This window comes from Exophiala aquamarina (assembly GCF_000709125.1).
Source record: "Exophiala aquamarina CBS 119918 chromosome Unknown aczIA-supercont1.2, whole genome shotgun sequence".
In the NCBI taxonomy this organism is placed as follows: domain Eukaryota; kingdom Fungi; phylum Ascomycota; class Eurotiomycetes; order Chaetothyriales; family Herpotrichiellaceae; genus Exophiala; species Exophiala aquamarina.
Window position 1 is genome coordinate 4075373 of NW_013550586.1, and position 18072 is coordinate 4093444.

Consider the following 18072-nt stretch of genomic DNA (forward strand, 5'->3'; position numbering starts at 1 on the left):
TAGTGGTTATCACTCCGGATTTTGATGTTATTGAAATATTCCGGCGACCCCGGTTCGAACCCGGGTACGACCTCTCTTCGCAAAATTTTGTCTTTTTGTCTCATGAGTGAAAAACTCAACTCTATTTTTTCGGGGTTACTACGGTATTGATACCGATAGAGTCAAAAGGAAAGGGAAAGAGCGGTTGCTGGCATTTATGAACATTTCAAATACCGACTTCAGATTGACGAGTTCGGCGGGCTTCAAAAGACACCCGTCGGCCTTGAGTACATTAGAATATTTGAAGACAACGGTGACAACCCTCTCCATCTTCACCTGCTGCCCAAAGCTCGTCGCCTTACGGAAATTTCCTTTGGGATAGATAGTTCATGACAGCTGTCTATGTCATAGAGAAAGAAGTGCAGCAGTTTCCCTGACAGAAGAGTAATCCCAGCCTTGCCAGAAGTGGGGAAGGAATCGTGGTCTGACTAAACCTGAAAGTCTCAATATGCACTTCCTCGTAAATTAAGTCTACACACATTACTGTACATGAAAGGTAATGCCTAGATCACCATGATACCACCAAGCTGACTTTTACACAAAATCAATGCCAATAAACACAGCCGCCTTTCTCCTCGCTCGTTCAGAATTGGTTCATCTTAAAAATACTCCAGCCTCCCACTGGAACTCCGGCACGCTAGGTAGTACGAGCTGCGAGCTGCGAACAACAACGTCAGTAGTCGTGACGTTGGTGGCCCCTTGACAAGTCGCCTTGTTCCACCGATTTGAGTAAACGCAACAGTAAAAGGTTGGGCGGTCAAGAAGGGTAGTCCACGTTGTACACCTAGCCGGAGGAGCACCTGAAAGCAGATTTACTGCAATGCTGGGAATACCGCAGGCTTTGTCAAGAGTACGCTCACCCCGTCTCTTTCGTCCATTGCTCACACACCTAAATAACCCTCGCAACAAGGTCCTGCAATTGCAGTCAGCTTTCTCTTTGCCCGAGGTCCTATCTCCCCTGGTCCGGTTTTCAAGTAATACCACTTCTACGAGCCAAAGCCTTGCCTCGGCCTCAACACCACCACCCTCAGTTGGAAAAATGCGGTCAGAAACCAACCCAGACGTCAACCGAATCCTCTCCTTCTGGTTCGACTCCCCGGAAGCCAGCAAGAAATGGTTCGGGGGCGGCGAAGCTTTCGACGAGGAGATCCGGACGCGATTCGGCGAGCTCGTGGTCCAGGCACGTGCCGACAACTTAGACCACTGGACGAAATCGCCGCGGGGCAGCCTCGCGCTGATCATTCTGCTGGACCAGTTCCCACGCAATATCTACCGCAGCTCGGAGCAGGCGCACGCGTCGGATACGAAGGCATGTCGCGTGGCGGTGTCGTCGATTGCGCGAGAGTTCGACCGCCACGATTCCATCGCCAACCTGGAGGCCCTGTTCTTCTACTTGCCGCTGATGCACGATGAGACGGTCGTCTCGCAGATCGCGAGCATAGCCTTGTCCGAAGCCTTGGTTGCGCGCTGCCAGTTCAGCAAGGATCATTTCGCCCGTGACTACGTCGCGAGGAGCATCTTGCATGGAAAGGGACATCGCGATACGATCATGAAGTTTGGTCGGTTTCCTAAGAGGAACACTATCCTCGGGAGAGAGAGTACGGATGAGGAGAAGCGGTTCCTCGAGGAACACCCGAGTGGCTTCTACCCTGGTGGTCCTCAGGAGGACGGGAAATGATGACTTGCAATGGACTGCCCGGTTGCTCCAAGGAGGAGTGCAGACGCAACGACTCTGGGAGTTTTGAGAGGGCCTGAAAAGAGACGTAATGTACAACACATTCTTGTGAACTTTAGATCTGATACTTGAAACCGAGTTTTAATTTCAGCTTTCAACTAGCAAATTCTCCTCCCCACTGCTCAGGCCTTCCTTCGATAGATGCGATAAGAACGCTCGCGAGATATGCCGCCCTTTACAATACCAATTTCTCTAGATTGCCTTATTTTGAGATTCCAAACTTGTCTTTTGGGACGATAGCAAAAACAGTTCCAGTGATCCCAAAGGCGGCCGACACCAAAAGTAGGGCCCAACATCCGACACGCTCCATTGAACTGATTTCCTTCCCTTCGGAACTGAATATTTTGAGATAAAAGCTTACTGGGAGAATGATGCAGACAGTAAAACAGAACAGCGATCCTAGTAATGCCATGAGACTGTCAAAATCCGGGAAAAAGACTGCGAAAGCCAATTGAACCAAGTTGGCCACAATTCCAACACTTGAACGTGCAATGCGATGCTTCCAGCTCTTTTCACTTCGTACACGTGCTTTGTGATCCATCTGGCGCAGATCAATGTAGAATTTCTTATTGATCGTGTCCTGCATTGGTCGATTGCTGAGGGGAATTTTGGTAATAGGTATGACAGCTATAAGCATCACAATGATGACGGATAGAGCATGAGGATAGGCGGTCGAACGGAGAATATTAGCAGTCACTTCGTCCATCACTTTTTCGCCAAACATGAGGTACCCGAGGATGGCCATGGAGGCATCCAAGCCGTAAGTGAATATGTAGGTGTACCTGACAGCTCGAACATACTTCTGCGGATGACGCATATCTTTGTAGACCGCAGGAAAAACACTGTGGCCACCCCAAGGAGCCATGATAAGACCCAGGCTGAGCGGAACTGTAGCCCAATTCTCAGGAAAAGCATAAGTCTTGGAGATTTCACGAAGAGACCCTGGGGCGTGAGGCTTGATGAGACCATCGGCGAAGATGATGACAACAATGGCCAGACAGCAGAAGATGCCAATGACACTGGTGAAGCTCAGGTACTTGAATGGCACGAAATTTAGAGGAATCAAGGCAACGGCAATGATGATTTTCCATGTAACGTTGTCGAAACCAGTGATCAACGAGCTCATACTATCCGCGAACAATATGACCAAGGCAACGTTGGCGCCTGTCAGCTCAAGGATGAACAAACTCTCGACCAGGTTTCTACCAGTCGTACCGAAAGCAAGGAAAGCAATATCCCCGTACGTGGAGGAACCGGTGTTGGTGTCTAGGCATCTGGCCAGCAACTTTGCGGTGTAAGAAGTGGCCAGGGCAGAAAGAGTCAGAAATGTTAGACCAAGAACCCAACCCGCATATTTGATACCCAGTGGCAGAGCAAGGATGCCCACTCCGATCAAAACGTTGGTCGAATTAAAGACAGTCATAGGTACGGTGGATTCGCCGACAACACGGTGAATGACTTCTCCATCAGGAAGAACCTCTTGCTCAATGTGCCGAGGTGGTTCCTCTTCAAATTTGTCATCCAGATCTTCTCTGGCGCGCCGACTGGCTTCCTCCTGCTCCATAATAAGAATTGAGGCACGTTGCCGAGCGGTCACTGTGAGTTTGGAGGAAATGCTTGAATAGCTAGCCGCGTACTGGCCGGGTAGAAGACTGCCAGGAACCAAAGACCCACTTTGAGACTTTAATGTATGTCTGCTCCTGCGAGGGAGCAATCTAGTTGTTTCTGTTGGACCGTCAACCTCGCTCTGCTCATCTTGCACAGCAGAGCCTGAACCGTGGTCCATGTCATAGCGCAGCAGTTGCTGCCTCAATAGAGACCTGTCCGGGGCGGCTGACTGCTCGGCAACATCTGGCTCAGCTTCTTGATCATCGTCGGGTATCGAGACCGAGTTCCTCCGGACGGGTGTGATCTCTCGAAAACCGGCAGCTCTTTGTAAGGATTTCGCAAAGTTGTCGATGCTGTTAGGACCACCCATCTGTCGAATAGAGTCAAATCTTTTCCCCAATGAGGACTTCCGCCTCAGCCGAGCGCCATCGCGAGATCCATCTCTTTGTGGGATGTCTCGAGGAGTTGAGGTAGAGATGAATCTTTGCGATTGATCATCCTCGGGGACAGATTCAAGGGATCCGAAAGAACTTGCACGGCCATGCTCATACATGTTCCAGTCAGTTGGGGACTGCTTGTTTCTCTGCGACATCGTGAATCAAACTGGAGCTAGACGAGGTAGAAACAATGGACTTTTGGAAAGGATGATAGGCTCAAAGCATGATGTGAGCAAGCAAGCGAAAAGGGTCACTGATGTATGTACAAATAAGCAGATGGGCCACCAAATAAGAAAAATTTTGGTTCCAAGAGAATTTTTATGAAGGTCAGTACCTTGTACCTCGCAGCATGGATGGTAGTAACATGAGCAGAGGACTTCTAGATGCAGTTTATCAACCGATGATAGCCAGAGTGGTGTCGGTAGCGCAGCCCATGACTTGCAGGCCAAAGACTCTGATGTTTGTTTGGCTAGATAAGATGTCGCGCAGGGGGGATTTTTCTAGGCTCTGACTTAACCGAGGGCGTGGGGCGAGACGGGCATGCCCCGTTGCCCATTCAAGCTTGAGCAATGGGCACCAGTGGGTGCGAGTGGGCGGCCAAAGCCTAAGAGAGGTGCTTGGAGTTGGAAAAAAACTCAGGGTTTTCCTGATTGAGTGGCAAAACGCCATGGCATCGCAAGGCAAAGGCGGGGTTGACAATTTTGATAAGAAACACCCAACTAGTCACGTGAGCTGCTTGTCCGCTTATGCATGGGAAGATTCGGTGTCTCAGTTTTTCCGGCCGGAAGCCACAATGAGTGCCCGATGACTCTTCAGGATTCATCGCTACTCGTTTTTTCCGCCTGGTCAGCCACGCAGAGTGGCATGCCGTGGCCCGCCCGCACAGACCACAGCCAACCGCCCAACACGACTGAACAGTGAACACCAATACTACCGTGCTACAGTACATTCCCACCACTGCTGGTGGCCATACCCACTTCCACTGGCCGACATCTACGTCGACTGAACGCACCAGGACTCATCTCGACTAACATTCACTAACCACCAGTCTCGCTTTCTGAATTTCAACGTCATCCCTTCCACTCCCTCCACCGATAAAACCATCAGCAGGCCCCTCCCTGCGCTCCCGCATCTTGTCCTCGACAATTTTTTCCCTCATTTGCAATTTTGTGGACATTTTTATTGCGAGCAGGCCACCACTGGTCGCCTCACCTCCGCAATCATGTCGGCTCCACAACCAAATGAAGCAGAAAAAAATATTGAGATATGGAAGGTCAAAAAACTCATCAAACGCCTTGAGGCTGCCCGCGGCAATGGAACATCAATGATCTCCCTCATCATCCGTAAGAACAGTCTTGCTACATTTGGACTGCACGTGCCTCGAGACTGACACAGCCGTTACAGCCCCCAAAGATCAAGTCTCTCGAGCTGCCAAAATGTTGGCTGAAGAATTCGGTACCGCCTCCAACATCAAGTCGAGGGTCAATCGCCTATCTGTTCTGTCCGCCATCACCTCCACCCAACAGCGTCTCAAGTTGTACAACAAAGTTCCTCCCAATGGCCTGGTTGTCTATTGTGGTGAAATCATCACCTCCGAGGGAAAAGAGAGAAAGATCAATATTGATTTCGAACCATTCAAGCCTATCAATACGTCTCTCTATCTCTGCGACAACAAGTTTCACACCGAGGCTCTCAGCGAACTTCTCGAGTCCGATCAAAAGTTTGGGTTTATCATCATGGATGGCAACGGTGCTCTTTTCGGAACTTTGAGCGGTAATACACGAGAGGTCGTTCACAAATTCTCCGTTGATCTTCCAAAGAAACACGGTCGAGGTGGTCAATCAGCCCTGCGTTTTGCCCGTTTGAGAGAAGAGAAGCGACACAACTATGTTCGAAAGGTTGCCGAGTTGGCGGTTCAGAACTTCATCACCAACGACAAGGTCAACGTCGCTGGTATTATTCTTGCCGGTTCTGCAGACTTCAAGAACGATTTGAACCAATCCGACATGTTCGACAATCGTTTACAATCAAAGGTGATCAAGGTCGTTGATGTGTCTTATGGCGGTGAAAACGGTTTCAATCAAGCCATTGATCTCTCTGCCGAGACTTTGAGCAACGTCAAGTTTATTCAAGAGAAGAAATTGATCGGTAAATACTTCGAGGAAATTAGCCAAGATAGTGGTCGAGTTTGCTACGGAGTTGACGATACCCTCAAGGCTCTTGAACTTGGCGCTGCTGAAACCTTGATCGTCTATGAAAATCTTGACATTACCCGCTGGGTTATAAAGGGTTCAGACGGAGTAGAAAAGATCTTGCATACCACCAAAGCTCAAGAAGCCGATCGTGAACAATTCATGGATAAAGAGACTGGACAAGAGATGGAAGTGGTCGATCAAAGCTCCTTCCTCGAATGGCTCGCTGAGAAATATAAAGATTTCGGTGCAACATTGGAATTTGTTTCGGATCGATCGAGCGAGGGTAACCAATTCGTCAAGGGGTTTGGTGGCATCGGTGCCATCCTGCGCTACAAGGTCAATTTTGAGCAATTGGCTGACGTTGACTCCGAAGATGAATTCTATGATGATTGACAATTCAATGGCCTCGCAGCAGAGCGCGAGGAGGTGAAATTCAAGCTTCCAACCCATTATGTGCCCAACGCAACCAACGACAAGGACAAGGACATGGGCAACAGGCCAACCACCTCGCTCTCTGAGCGTCATAGCAACGCTGAATTATCCCACCGGAAGCATGGGGACAGCAAGCATGCGAGCACTAGCGTGTCGCATCTCAAACAGGTCAATTACCTGGACACCGAATCTGGTACTTACCGTCGCGCCGAGCGCGTATTGACACCTCCGGCAATGCAAGACATCGGCCTGGTCCACGGTATGTTTCCAATTAAATAATGATTGCCATAGCTGACCTAATGTTTCTCCAACAGGACGTAGCAACCTTCGAAACATGGTCATGGTCTGAGATGACGACGGCTTTCAGTTTCAACCTCGGTCCAGTCTCCCAGAACAGTCTGGACCAAGTCGCCTGTCATGGATCGACTGAAGTTGAATCTGATATAAGTCCAAGTCTACCACAGCTCCGCAATGAGTGGGACAAACTTTTTTTTCAAGAACTGATCCATACCACACTCGAAAAGATGTCCTAATCTCGAAATCTATGATCTTTCCGAGACCACGCTTTGTCATCTCTTGTCTATTCGTTCCACACAGCTTGTTTCTCACATCTTGCCGTTCAAGCTCCTTTTTCACCTTGTTTACCGTGCAGCGTGGGTAATCATCCGCTGGCATAACTGTACGGGCATTTCATTCCGGACTGCACAATCCCCATCAATCGTGAATGATCCTCTCGACTTGAGGCACATTTGCAGAATAAAAAGTCCAACGTTCACTAAGACAGGCCGTTCGCTGCCAAGTTCATTCCAGATAGGTAGTCACTCATTAACCCAGAATTTTTCGCCTACGTCTCCGTTCTCCAACTTGGCGATTTGCCATTCGTAGTTTTTATTACCATTCTTCGCTCTGCAATTGATCAACAAACCGTCCCAAATACCGTAGACTCTCCGTATACTTGGCCAGCCCATCCAAAACACTGCTCAAATTCTGGCCTAAAGCGTCGTCGTCGTCACCGCCATCATGCAATCCCCCCACACCACCAGTATCGATACCGAAACCGTCGGGGGCGGTGCCCGACAAAGCCTCCTCGCACTCGACGAAAAACACATAGTGCCAATTACGGCGTCGGCTGGGCCGTGTGTCAATGCTGGTGAGATTGAAGCCGTGCGTCTTGAAAACTGCCAGCGCGTCGGCCAGCGCGCCGGGCTTGGTGTGCGGGATCGTGAATGTGATGAGTGACTTATGCCTGATGTGTGCCTGTGCCTGGGCCCTTTGGTCGGCGAGTACTGGCTCTCTGACCGTAGTCATAGCTACGGCGTCCGCAGAAGACGGAGGAGCGGGGGCAGGACTCCAGAGCAAACGCGAGACCAGCGCGCGGTGATACGCGGGATACCGTGGCCCGCGGCGACTATTGCGCAGGACGAGAAATCGTGTGGTGTTCTCGCCCGGAGAATCCTCGATGTTCTCCGCTAGGCAGACCAGCTTGTGTTTCCGGCCTGCAAGCCGTGAGCTGATGGCCGCCATGGTCGGAGATATAGGCGGGGGCGTAGGGACAGTGCTCGATGAGGTGGTTATTTCCGTCGTCGTTGGTGTTGCTGCTGGTGGCGCAATTCCACCTTCACGCGCGACGAGAGCTGCTGCCGCTGATGTACTCCCCAGGTCGATGCGCTCGACGACGCCCGCTGGGAAGTGCTTCGAGAGGAAGCGTCCGCATTGACCCCAGACTTGCGGGTGTGTGTAGAGGGTGGATATGGGCGGGAATGGCAGGTCTGGTAGTGGTGGGCTCTGCGACTCGGTGTGGCTCCCAGTCACTGCAGAAGGAGATGATGAGGGTGCATGGGTGGACTGAGAAGGGTGTATGAATAGACAGTGGTGCACAGGCAGGTAGTACTCGGCGCAGACCTGTAGGTCTGGATAGAGGGCGGCGTTGTCGTTGTCGTGGAGGCCGCACTGCGCGAGTAGGTCGAAAACTTGCACCACGGAGCCGTTGGTGCTGTTTTCTATCGGGATCACGGCGTAGTCATACGTGGGGAAGGGGATGGGTTGAGCTGGAGGACATGATGCAGATGAAGACAGAGCGACAATGGCGGAGGTACCGGAGGAGGAAGCTTGCTGGATCGCCGAGAATATGGATGAGAAGGATGGTAGTGGGTCGAGCGTCACTCGTGGATTGTATGTCCCTGCGCCATCGCTGGAATCTGTATATGTATCTGCATATGTATCTGTACATGTACCTCCAGTAGGGAACAGCTCGAGAGCGGCTTGGTGGGAGAAGGATGCCTCTGGTCCCAAATAGGCAACGTGCAGTGTGTCTTGCTGAGCCATGAGCAGCGCTGTGTCAAGTACTCCTGTGCCTGCTTGGTGCTTGTGAGGAGGCTTTTCTACAATTGACCTTTCAAGAGACATCCCTTTTTTTCATATCTACTGTCCCTCATACCCCAACTTTCCATGACATGTTCCCCGCACCGAAAGTTGCCCGCAGCTCACGGTGCGGATCATTCCACAAGGCTGACAAGCCTGCCCACAGTTCAGGGGACAGCGACCCGGTGGATCTAGACTCTACCCTAAGCGGTGTCTACTCTGTGTAACAATTGCTGACAAAGGCGTTTCCCGCGAGTATATACTCATGTGTATTATTATGAATGCGTTCCCACACACCATGACCAAGATGGTCTTTGCTATAATGGACTATAATGGACTATAAAGATGTGCATGGGTCGAATTTCAGAATTACAAATGAGTAGCCAGGTAATAAGGTCGTGGCGTTCAAAGTTGTTCCTTCAGGTGATCGGGCCGGGTCAAGTGATGATAGTCAGAGTCCATGAGTCCTGAAAGGGGGGGGGGGGGACGCAGTGCGATATCATGCGTTGTACTGTGTCCCAAAATATCGCTATGTTTTGAGGTTCTGATTCTTCCATCCAGCCCAGAGAGAAGTTCAAGGTGAGGCATAGAACTCAAAACACTCTCTCGCGCTCCACTTTGTTCATTCCATCATTTGGCTGGATCGCCAGTTTTCTTTCTCAAAAAGACTCGCTTGATTCCCCCAATATCTGCCAGACTCATGCGGTTTTTGGGCCGAGATACAGGCATCAAACTCGTTGGACGACTCTTTAGGCCAGTGTCCGCTGACCCCGTGCTCGTACTCGGCGAGATGGTTCCAACACTAGTAGGACTTGACCTAGGGCTGGAACTAAAGAGAGAAGCGCGACGACTCTTCGGCGTCGAGGAGATCGTGGTTGTGGTCGTCGTAGTCGTGGTAGGGCCATTTGTGATGGCTTGAGATCCGCCACTGACAGCCCTAGCTTTCCCGACTATTCCTTCAACCCAAGCATCACGGCTAGCTGTAGGCAATCCCCCATAAGTAGTTGCTCTCTTGCTGTTAATCTTGGGTCCAGCAGCGCCAAGGGGGGTGTAATTGGTATTGCTTGTTGTTGGAGGAGTTACCACAGTGGTTGTCGTCGTGCTGTCATCGCTGAGAATAGTTGACGATCTCATCCCGGAGGGTGTGTCGGGATCCGCAAAAGACAATGCGATTGGTAGGATATTCGGGTCAGAATCGATAATGTCAGTATTTGCTGCCCCATCAGAGCTTGTCGTGGTTCTCATGGTAGGAGAAATCGTGGTGAATGATGCTGGAATTGCAGGCACGGGCGGAGGCGTCCAGGTAACATCATCTTTCGCGGAAGTATCACCACGGTCAGCAGGTCGTGGCTTGATCAGTACGGAGCGAGGCTTCATGACTTGCAACTTGGATGGACTATTATTCTCGAAGCCAGTCTGAGCAATCACAGGTGATCTTGACTTTCGTCGTTCCTTAGTGCCCGAGGCTCCATTCGCATTCGTTGAACCCACAGATTCTCTCTTTCCATTGACTGGAAAGCTAGCGACTTCAAGTTGGCCATCACCGGTAGTTCGACTTCCATGGTGGAGACTGTATTCTTTGAGATATTCTCCCAAATCAGCCCACCCTCCTCCAACACGAACCATCACTCGATTGCCATCTCCAATAGTGCGGACAAAAAGTTTCACCGGAGGAGCATCGCGAGCTTGTCCTGCGCGAGTAAGGTGGTACAAACGGATCTCCGAGTCACCAACGCTACTCTTGCGGCTTGTTGGCTCATTTCTAACCGCCGATAGAGTCAACGCCGGCGTGGGAGTTGAAGCACGGGTCGATGAATTGGATGATGGTTGTGTGATGTTGAAGGAGTCACTGTCTTTTGCTAATCGGATCTTGGTCGGTAAGCTGGTGAGCAGATCTTGGATCTTCTCATCAAGCGATGCTCTCTTATTATGCTTCGGCGTTGTTGGCTCCGTGGGAGTTCTAGATGTCTTGCGAGAAAGTGACTCGTGCTCTTGATTTGTTTTTGGCGTTATGGGGCTCGCACTGGAGATCGGCGGCAGTGGCGATGATGCTCCCTCAGTCGCAATTGTGTTGCGCTTACTCGACCTCCTGGGAAGGCTGGGCATCAGAACTGGGTCCAAATCTTCAGGTTTAGTCCGAATACGTAGCGGTTCAACAAATAGTGACGGAGAGGGAAATGGTAGAGAAGTGGGATCTAGAGACGGAATCGAAGGGTGCGAGGATGTCGAAGGATCTCCCAGTCCGGCTGAGGGGGCTTTGGCCTTTGGAGACTCGCGTCCGCTGAGCTGCTTGAGAGCCTTTGAAGGAGTACTTGGCGCAGGAGACTCGGGCATGTTCTGGGAGAGCATGTCCCAACTTGCAGATCTTGTCAACAAGACTCTTCTCAGCTGATGATTAGGGACCACTTCAATTGAAGTGGTTGAAGCCCGCTGAAGCATTGGCGGTTTAGGACCATCCTGACTTTTGGCAACAGGTTGGTTGCCGAACCAAACCGAGTCTTCGCCATTTGGCTTCAAAGGATTCTCAACAACATTGATTTTTGGGCTTGGTAAGACACTAGTCCTTGTGACATCAATGATCTCAGCATTAGATATATCCGAAAATGCTGAGAAAGTCGAGTCGGCGACCGATACTTTTGAGGCTTCTCTCTTATGTCCCCTAACTTCTGGTAGGGCGATTGTCAATGAAGGTTTTCGTTTTGCCTTCGGTTCCGGCTCGAGCCCTGTTGCAGTCGATGTGCCGGATTCTGGTGGCACGTGCCCTACGGGTTCGAGAGTTGCAGGTACGTGTGGAGCACCAGGCTCAGGCACAGTGGAGTTCGCACTTTCGAATGGTGCAACGACTTTACCTTGAGAGATGGCGTCCTTCACAGGCGTGGAGGTATGGGATGGCGATAAGTTGTTCTTCAAGACGGCGCGATGAGCATCGACCACCCACGTTGCGTAGTCAAGCTCAATTTTCTCCAATCTATCGATCCAGATCTGTGGAAGCGAGTCTTCATGGCCTTCTAGGATGTCCAAAAGTCGATCTGCTCTCCGTCCAAGTTCTGCCACCTGCTCACCTAAGACAGCTTTCTTGTTGTCGTATGCGACATCTGTTATATCTCGTGACAAATCGGGCTCATGAAGTTCTTGCATAGCAGACTGAATGCCCGATTGGACAGTAGCCAAGACTAGGCGAAATTTGGGAAGGTTTCGTAGTACCTTCAAGCGAATATCCCATTCGTCGAGGAGAATATTCAATTTAGCAAGATCAGGAAGGGCTTGGATGACAGTTGCGGTAATGAGAGCAGTGAAATCTCGCATCCTTCCATAGCTAGTGCGGACACCAATGGGTCTTTTGGTGGTGGAATCCGACTTTGTTGCAGGAACATGGGCTTCGAGGACATGATCCTTGATCTCCTCAATACCTAGACTATCAAGGTCATCTCTAATTTCATCCAGTCTCCCTTCGTATTGGTCAACGAGATCAATGGGTAGAGAACCCAAGTATTCGAGACGCGAACTCTCCGTGTTCTGTGGAGTTGTGAAACCCAAACCGAGTGCTCTTTCTCTCTTGTTTGGCCACTTCCATTGAGTCACCTCAGTCCTCCATTCCCGCAACTTCTGTGCGGCGAAAGCGGCTCTTATACCAATTTCTCGTTCGGAGGAGGAAGCATCAGCTATGCTCGTTGTGAGAGCATCCTGCGCGGCGCCGCCGGGTATTGTCTCAGTCGTCCTCAGGGCTTTCAGAGTGGAGTCTGGGGAAAGATTTGCAAGCAATGGATCCAATTCCTTGATTGCAAAGGCTTTGCGGCGGGGGGATCGTGATGGAGATTGTGAGTCGAAATCTATGGGGGGGTCGAAGCGGGGGAAATGCGCATTGGTGGGAGTCGTGAGTGCCATTGTGGGCAGCAAGATTAATTAGAGCAGACAAAAGCCTAGCAGTCTTGCTTCTTTCTCAAGGGACTCCAATGGCCAGGTATTAGGCAGATGTACAGCATGCTGGAGCGACGTGGCAAGGCAAGCCAGGAAGACAGTGCACTGCTCAAAATAGTTGCATGAAAGCGCAGGCAGTTGGCAGAGTCATGTCTCGGTCGATGCGAGGACATGCACTGCGATCGGCTCAAGGTATAACGAGGGGAGTACTCCGTTTGTGTGCGATAGGAGAGAGGCAGAAGAGATCATATGAAATTGGTACCAGATCATGTGGGAGCTGAATGGAACCAGCCTGAGCGTCAAAGAATCCCGAACCTGGGATTTGAAGCAAAGACACAAGAGAAATCCCACGAGTAGTATCTCATGACGACCCAGGCCTGTTGAAGTTGGCCCCCTGTCCAGGGTTGCGGGTAGAACTCCAGTCAAAGAGGATGCTCTAGCAGGGATCAGAAGTCAGATAACCGAGAAGCTCCATAGACGCGTCCTTCTACTGTACGTTTGTGCCTGCGCACTTGCCTTGCCCGCCCGAGGAATGACGCGACGCGCCTAAGCCCCGGTTCTGCCGTTTTCTTGTTCCCCGCGTTGACACATTACACTTTGTTTGGAACTCCGTATCTGTACGGAACCCTTCTGCGTGGTCCAAAGCAACAGGGTTGCTCCTAGTAATGCGCTTCAAGAGCCAGATCAAGAATGTGAACCTCTTTGCCAGTACGTACCCCTTGCAACTAGTATCATCCTCACTCCATCCTCACTTATCCTTACTGACGGTCTTGCAGAATTTTGCGCATCGCTGGCCTCTCTGGGTCAAATTGCTTGGTGTAGATTGAACGATGACGATGTCCAATTCACCATCGTGCCCGACAAGGGTAGTCAGGTCTGGTCTGTTCTGAAAATTGAGACCGTCTTCGACAGCTACATTCTGCAATCTGCCTCCGAAAGAAATACCATCAACCTCGAAGTCCCCATTCAAGCCCTCTCCCGTGCGCTGAAGTCAGCATATGGAGCCACGTCTACCCAGCTACGACTGACTAAAAAAGACAATGTGCCCATGCTGTCTTTGACCATCGTAACCAATACCTTCAGCAGTGGAAACAATGTCGTCGCTATCCGTAGCACTACTGTGGGTGGAGCGATTCCTGACGGCTTCGATTTCGATGACGATGTTGCGGCCCCATCGCAGGCAGCTACCCACCGTGGAAGTCCTCGAGAAAGAGAAACCATCATTACTCAAGACATCCCTGTGAAAGTGCTATCCATGGAGGTAGTCGAGCGAATCCATCAGCCTCGCACTCAAGAGCCAGACGTCAACATTTACCTCCCACCGTTGGCTCAGGTAAAAACCATTTCTGAGCGTTTTACCCGCCTCGCCATGGCCACCTCAAAGTCTTCATCTGCCACTAGTCCTCGCCTTGAGCTCAGTGCCAATATGCATGGCTCTCTCAAGATCTCCTTAAAGACCGATGCGCTAAATATTACAAGCCGCTGGACTGGTCTCACTAATCCGGAGCTCGACCCAGCACAATTCCAAGATGGCCAAGAAGGTGTTAGAAATCACCCAAGCACAAAGATGAAGGAGCTTGGTGGGCCAAATGGTGAAAATGAAGCCGGTTGGTCCAAAGTTAGAATTGACGCAAAAGATTGGTCCAGGGTACTCAGTGTGGGGAGGGTAAGTGCACGAGTAATTGCATGTTTCATAAATGATGGTGGTCTGGTTATGTACGTGTATTTGCCCAATGATGAGCATGGCAGCGAGGATGAGTCGTGTCTAACGGTAAGTCCAGAATAATTTCCTTTTTGAGGCAACGATGCGGCACTGATAAAGTTCTCATAGTACTACATCAGCTCCTTCGCTACTTAGAGGCCAAGTACATATTGGTATCTTGATGTTTGCGCGAAACTCGAGAACGAAAAGTCATAATGCGAATTCTGGATAGGTTGGTTCAAGTGCTAAGCCATCCCACGCCAGAATCATCCTGTCCCTGGCGAGATGTCAATGTTCTCGACGAGCACAGGTTTCTGGCCCCCAGTCATATTACCTAATCCTTTTCATATCGAGTGCTATCGCTTAAGGCCATTGTTAGTCCACATCTAGCTGGGTGACGGAGTACAGCCAATCAAGCCTTGGTGGCAGTTCCCTTGACGTATCTGAAGACCTGCAGGCTCGAGTGTCAGCATGTGCAGAGTTTGATAGCAGTACCACATACCTCATGTCCCTGGAAGTCGCCAACTGTGCTGATTCTCCTCTCATCCCAACCACCCATTCCTAGGATAACCTGATCGATTTTGCCATTCAAGCGGCAGCCGCCCATGAGAGCGGGCCAGATCCAGTCCAGAAGCCGTACATAGCATCCGGTGATACTATCCGTGTTGTTCTTTACGTGTTCGAAGAACAAGAACTGGCCTCCAGGCTTCAAAAGCGCCTGGACGACGGCGATCGTGGCCGTGAGCTGATTCTGTGGAACGGAACAAAGAGATTTGACGGTGATTACTGTGTCGAAAACTCCCTGCTCAGGAAGAGCTGACACTGTGCTGGAGAGAAGACCTGCTTTTTGGAGTGCTGGAAGAAGACTACCCGGCTGGCCTCCCGCTTCGAGTGGGACAAGCTTCCCAGTTAGCGCGTGCTTCGCTGCCATTTGGAGCAGTTTAGGATGGAGGAAAGCATTCGGCTCTGCTGCGTACAACTTCTCAATGTGTCCCGGGTTGTAATGATACAACTGATCGCCACTTCCAGGGCCAAGCTCGAGGACTTTGCCATGTGCTCGAGACAGAAGATCCCCAATATGATTGACTTGGGTAGGAGTGGCGGCCATTTTTGGGCCTATGACCGCCCAAAAGTTGTCGAACCATTTAGAACGGAAAGTGGATGGCGAAGTGAGCAAGAGGAAAGGATTAGAGAGAAACGTTAAGACGAGGTAAACGAAAGAGAAACAGATCAAGATCCATGGCTCGGAATATGACTGCAGACGGACAAGTAGTGGGACGCTCATGGTGAGAGGAACGGAACCTTGATGAACAGAGATCAGCCAAATACCTTGGGCAAAACAGTGGACGACGAGATTTTGAGGTCACGAAACCAAATCCAGGGAATGAAATAAGGGCGCGTCTTGTCAAAGTCGGTCGTGTACAAGCTCGGATCCCCTCGTATTCAAATGCAAAGGACGTTGCTCGATGGTAATGTCTGGTTCGTGAGGATCTGGTGACCTATTTGTGCAATGATGTAATTATCACATGACTCCACGTGCCCCAATACCATGAGGGGCACGTGAGGGGTCAGCCCTGGATTTCTCAACAGGACAAGTCCGCTCCGCATTCTCTCGTTGGTTTATCCATGAATGGTGGGGAAAATTTAACTGGCAACGGCTGGCATTGAAGAAATAGTCGGTGATTGTGAATTGAGTTCGCCCTTCCAAGTTGTTGGCTCATTCCCTTCTTTCACGTTCAAATTGCAAGCCCTCACAAGCATCCTCCACCAGAGCTAAGCAGTCATAATGGCTTCTCTTATAACCACTATCCAGTCAAAGCTGGGGTATTCATCCCAGAAGGCCCTTCTCCTCGGTGCTGGCTTCGTCACAAAACCTACAGTTCAAATCCTCGCAGACGCTGGTGTTGAGGTCACCATTGGTAAGACTGCTCCGCATAAGTCGCTCAAGATCTCAACTCATCTGTTATAGCTTGTCGGACGCTCGAAAGTGCCAAACACCTCGGCGAAGGCATCAAGAACACCCGCCCCATCTCTCTCGATGTCACCAACGACGAAGCACTCGACACCGAAGTCGCCAAGGTCGACCTGGTCATCTCGCTGATTCCTTATACCTTCCATGCCACTGTCATCAAATCCGCCATTCGCAAGAAGAAGAATGTCGTCACAACCAGCTACGTTTCCCCGGCCATGCTAGAACTCCAAGACCAAGCCAAGGAGGCTGGAATCACGGTTCTGAACGAGATCGGGTTGGATCCAGGCATCGATCATTTGTGGGCTGTGAAGACTATTGAAGAAGTTCACAAAGCTGGAGGCAAGGTCACCTCATTTTTGAGCTATTGCGGGGGCTTGCCGGCACCCGAAGCCAGCGGCAATCCATTAGGCTACAAATTCTCCTGGTCCAGTCGAGGCGTGCTACTCGCGCTCCGCAACGCGGCCAAATTCTACAAAGATGGCAAGGTTGTTGATATTCCCGGCCCCGAACTAATGGCAACTGCAAAGCCATACTATATCTACCCCGGTTTCGCGTTCGTTGCTTACCCTAACCGCGACTCGACCCCATACCGAGAACGATACAGCATCCCCGAGGCACAGACGGTCATCCGTGGCACCCTACGGTACCAGGGATTCCCTGAGTTCGTCAAGGTGTTGGTGGACATTGGCTTCCTCTCAGACGAAGAACAGTCCTTCCTGAAACCCTCAGACAAGCCCATCACCTGGGCCGAGGCCACACAGAAGATCATCGGCGCCACATCCAGCAAAGAATCGGACCTCGCATGGGGCATCTCGTCGAAGACGACGTTCGCAGACACCCCCGAGAAGGAACGGATCATCAGTGGCTTGAAGTGGATCGGCGTGTTCTCCGACAAGGCCATCACACCGCGAGGAAACCCGCTCGACACGCTGTGTGCCACTCTGGAAGAGAAGATGCAGTACGAGAAGGACGAGCGCGACATGGTTATGCTGCAGCACAGGTTCGAGATCGAGCACAAGGACGGCAGCAAGGAGACCCGCACTAGCACGCTCGTCGACTACGGCGATCCAAAGGGCTACAGCGCGATGGCCAAACTGGTCGGCGTCCCCTGTGGTGTTGCTTGCTTGATGGTCCTCGACGGACGGATCAAGCAGAAGGGCATCCTCGCTCCAGTCACCTGGGACCTGGCCGAGCCTCTGCTCACCGAGTTGAAGGACAATTATGGCATTTACTTGACGGAGAAGACTGTTGCATAGAGAAAATAGAGCCCCAAGAAAGCAGCAGAATCGGAGGGACATTCCATTCTGTAGGAATTTTTGGGTCGGGCGAACACATAAAATCTCATGGGAAGGTGGGCTTGTCTTGTACACACACCAAGTTTGCGTCAAAATGATTCTATTCGAACCCTGCACTGGTGAGGGGGGAAAGTGAGACTGTGTAGTTCCTCTTGCAAATCGAGATGAACCACGGAATATGCAACATTTCATGGTTCCTCATCATTCTTATGTGGCGAGGCTCCAAAGCTCGAAACGTTTCCTGCCCCTTTTGCTTCTTCGCCCCGTTTTCATTCATTCGGCCAGTAGTCTCCATTGTGCCAAGCCAACCTGGCTGCAAAGGCAAGAATCCATGGTATCTATCTTTTTTCCTTGGGAAGAATTCTGAGAGAGGGAGTG

General features: G+C 50.9%; 9 protein-coding genes across 9 annotated transcripts; 5 read left to right on the top strand and 4 right to left on the bottom strand.

Moving 5' to 3' along the window:
* Positions 1-1078: 1078 nt before the first annotated feature.
* A1O9_03284 (uncharacterized protein) lies at positions 1079-1717 on the top strand (the record flags this gene model as incomplete). Its single annotated transcript, XM_013408850.1, has 1 exon — positions 1079-1717. The coding sequence occupies one exon, from the start codon at positions 1079-1081 to the stop codon at positions 1715-1717; it is 639 nt and encodes a 212-aa protein (XP_013264304.1).
* A 259-nt stretch (positions 1718-1976) lies between these two features.
* A1O9_03285 (uncharacterized protein) lies at positions 1977-3974 on the bottom strand (the record flags this gene model as incomplete). The annotated part of the gene is made up of 1 exon (XM_013408851.1): positions 1977-3974. One exon carries the CDS (start codon positions 3972-3974, stop codon positions 1977-1979), a length of 1998 nt encoding a protein of 665 aa, XP_013264305.1.
* A 1067-nt stretch (positions 3975-5041) lies between these two features.
* On the top strand, positions 5042-6407 carry A1O9_03286 (eukaryotic peptide chain release factor subunit 1; the record flags this gene model as incomplete). Its single annotated transcript, XM_013408852.1, has 2 exons — positions 5042-5162; positions 5224-6407. The coding sequence occupies 2 exons, from the start codon at positions 5042-5044 to the stop codon at positions 6405-6407; spliced, it is 1305 nt and encodes a 434-aa protein (XP_013264306.1).
* A 93-nt stretch (positions 6408-6500) lies between these two features.
* A1O9_03287 (uncharacterized protein) lies at positions 6501-6795 on the top strand (the record flags this gene model as incomplete). The annotated part of the gene is made up of 2 exons (XM_013408853.1): positions 6501-6705; positions 6761-6795. 2 exons carry the CDS (start codon positions 6501-6503, stop codon positions 6793-6795), a joined length of 240 nt encoding a protein of 79 aa, XP_013264307.1.
* Positions 6796-7337: 542 nt separating this feature from the next.
* Positions 7338-8771, bottom strand: A1O9_03288 (uncharacterized protein; the record flags this gene model as incomplete). The annotated part of the gene is made up of 1 exon (XM_013408854.1): positions 7338-8771. One exon carries the CDS (start codon positions 8769-8771, stop codon positions 7338-7340), a length of 1434 nt encoding a protein of 477 aa, XP_013264308.1.
* A 666-nt stretch (positions 8772-9437) lies between these two features.
* On the bottom strand, positions 9438-12692 carry A1O9_03289 (uncharacterized protein; the record flags this gene model as incomplete). The annotated part of the gene is made up of 1 exon (XM_013408855.1): positions 9438-12692. The coding sequence occupies one exon, from the start codon at positions 12690-12692 to the stop codon at positions 9438-9440; it is 3255 nt and encodes a 1084-aa protein (XP_013264309.1).
* Positions 12693-13390: 698 nt separating this feature from the next.
* A1O9_03290 (HUS1 checkpoint protein) lies at positions 13391-14583 on the top strand (the record flags this gene model as incomplete). Its single annotated transcript, XM_013408856.1, has 3 exons — positions 13391-13433; positions 13502-14496; positions 14557-14583. The coding sequence occupies 3 exons, from the start codon at positions 13391-13393 to the stop codon at positions 14581-14583; spliced, it is 1065 nt and encodes a 354-aa protein (XP_013264310.1).
* Positions 14584-14839: 256 nt separating this feature from the next.
* On the bottom strand, positions 14840-15535 carry A1O9_03291 (uncharacterized protein; the record flags this gene model as incomplete). The annotated part of the gene is made up of 2 exons (XM_013408857.1): positions 14840-14878; positions 14930-15535. 2 exons carry the CDS (start codon positions 15533-15535, stop codon positions 14840-14842), a joined length of 645 nt encoding a protein of 214 aa, XP_013264311.1.
* Positions 15536-16213: 678 nt separating this feature from the next.
* Positions 16214-17655, top strand: A1O9_03292 (saccharopine dehydrogenase [NADP+, L-glutamate-forming]; the record flags this gene model as incomplete). The annotated part of the gene is made up of 2 exons (XM_013408858.1): positions 16214-16346; positions 16397-17655. 2 exons carry the CDS (start codon positions 16214-16216, stop codon positions 17653-17655), a joined length of 1392 nt encoding a protein of 463 aa, XP_013264312.1.
* Between the last annotated feature and the right edge of the window lie 417 nt (positions 17656-18072).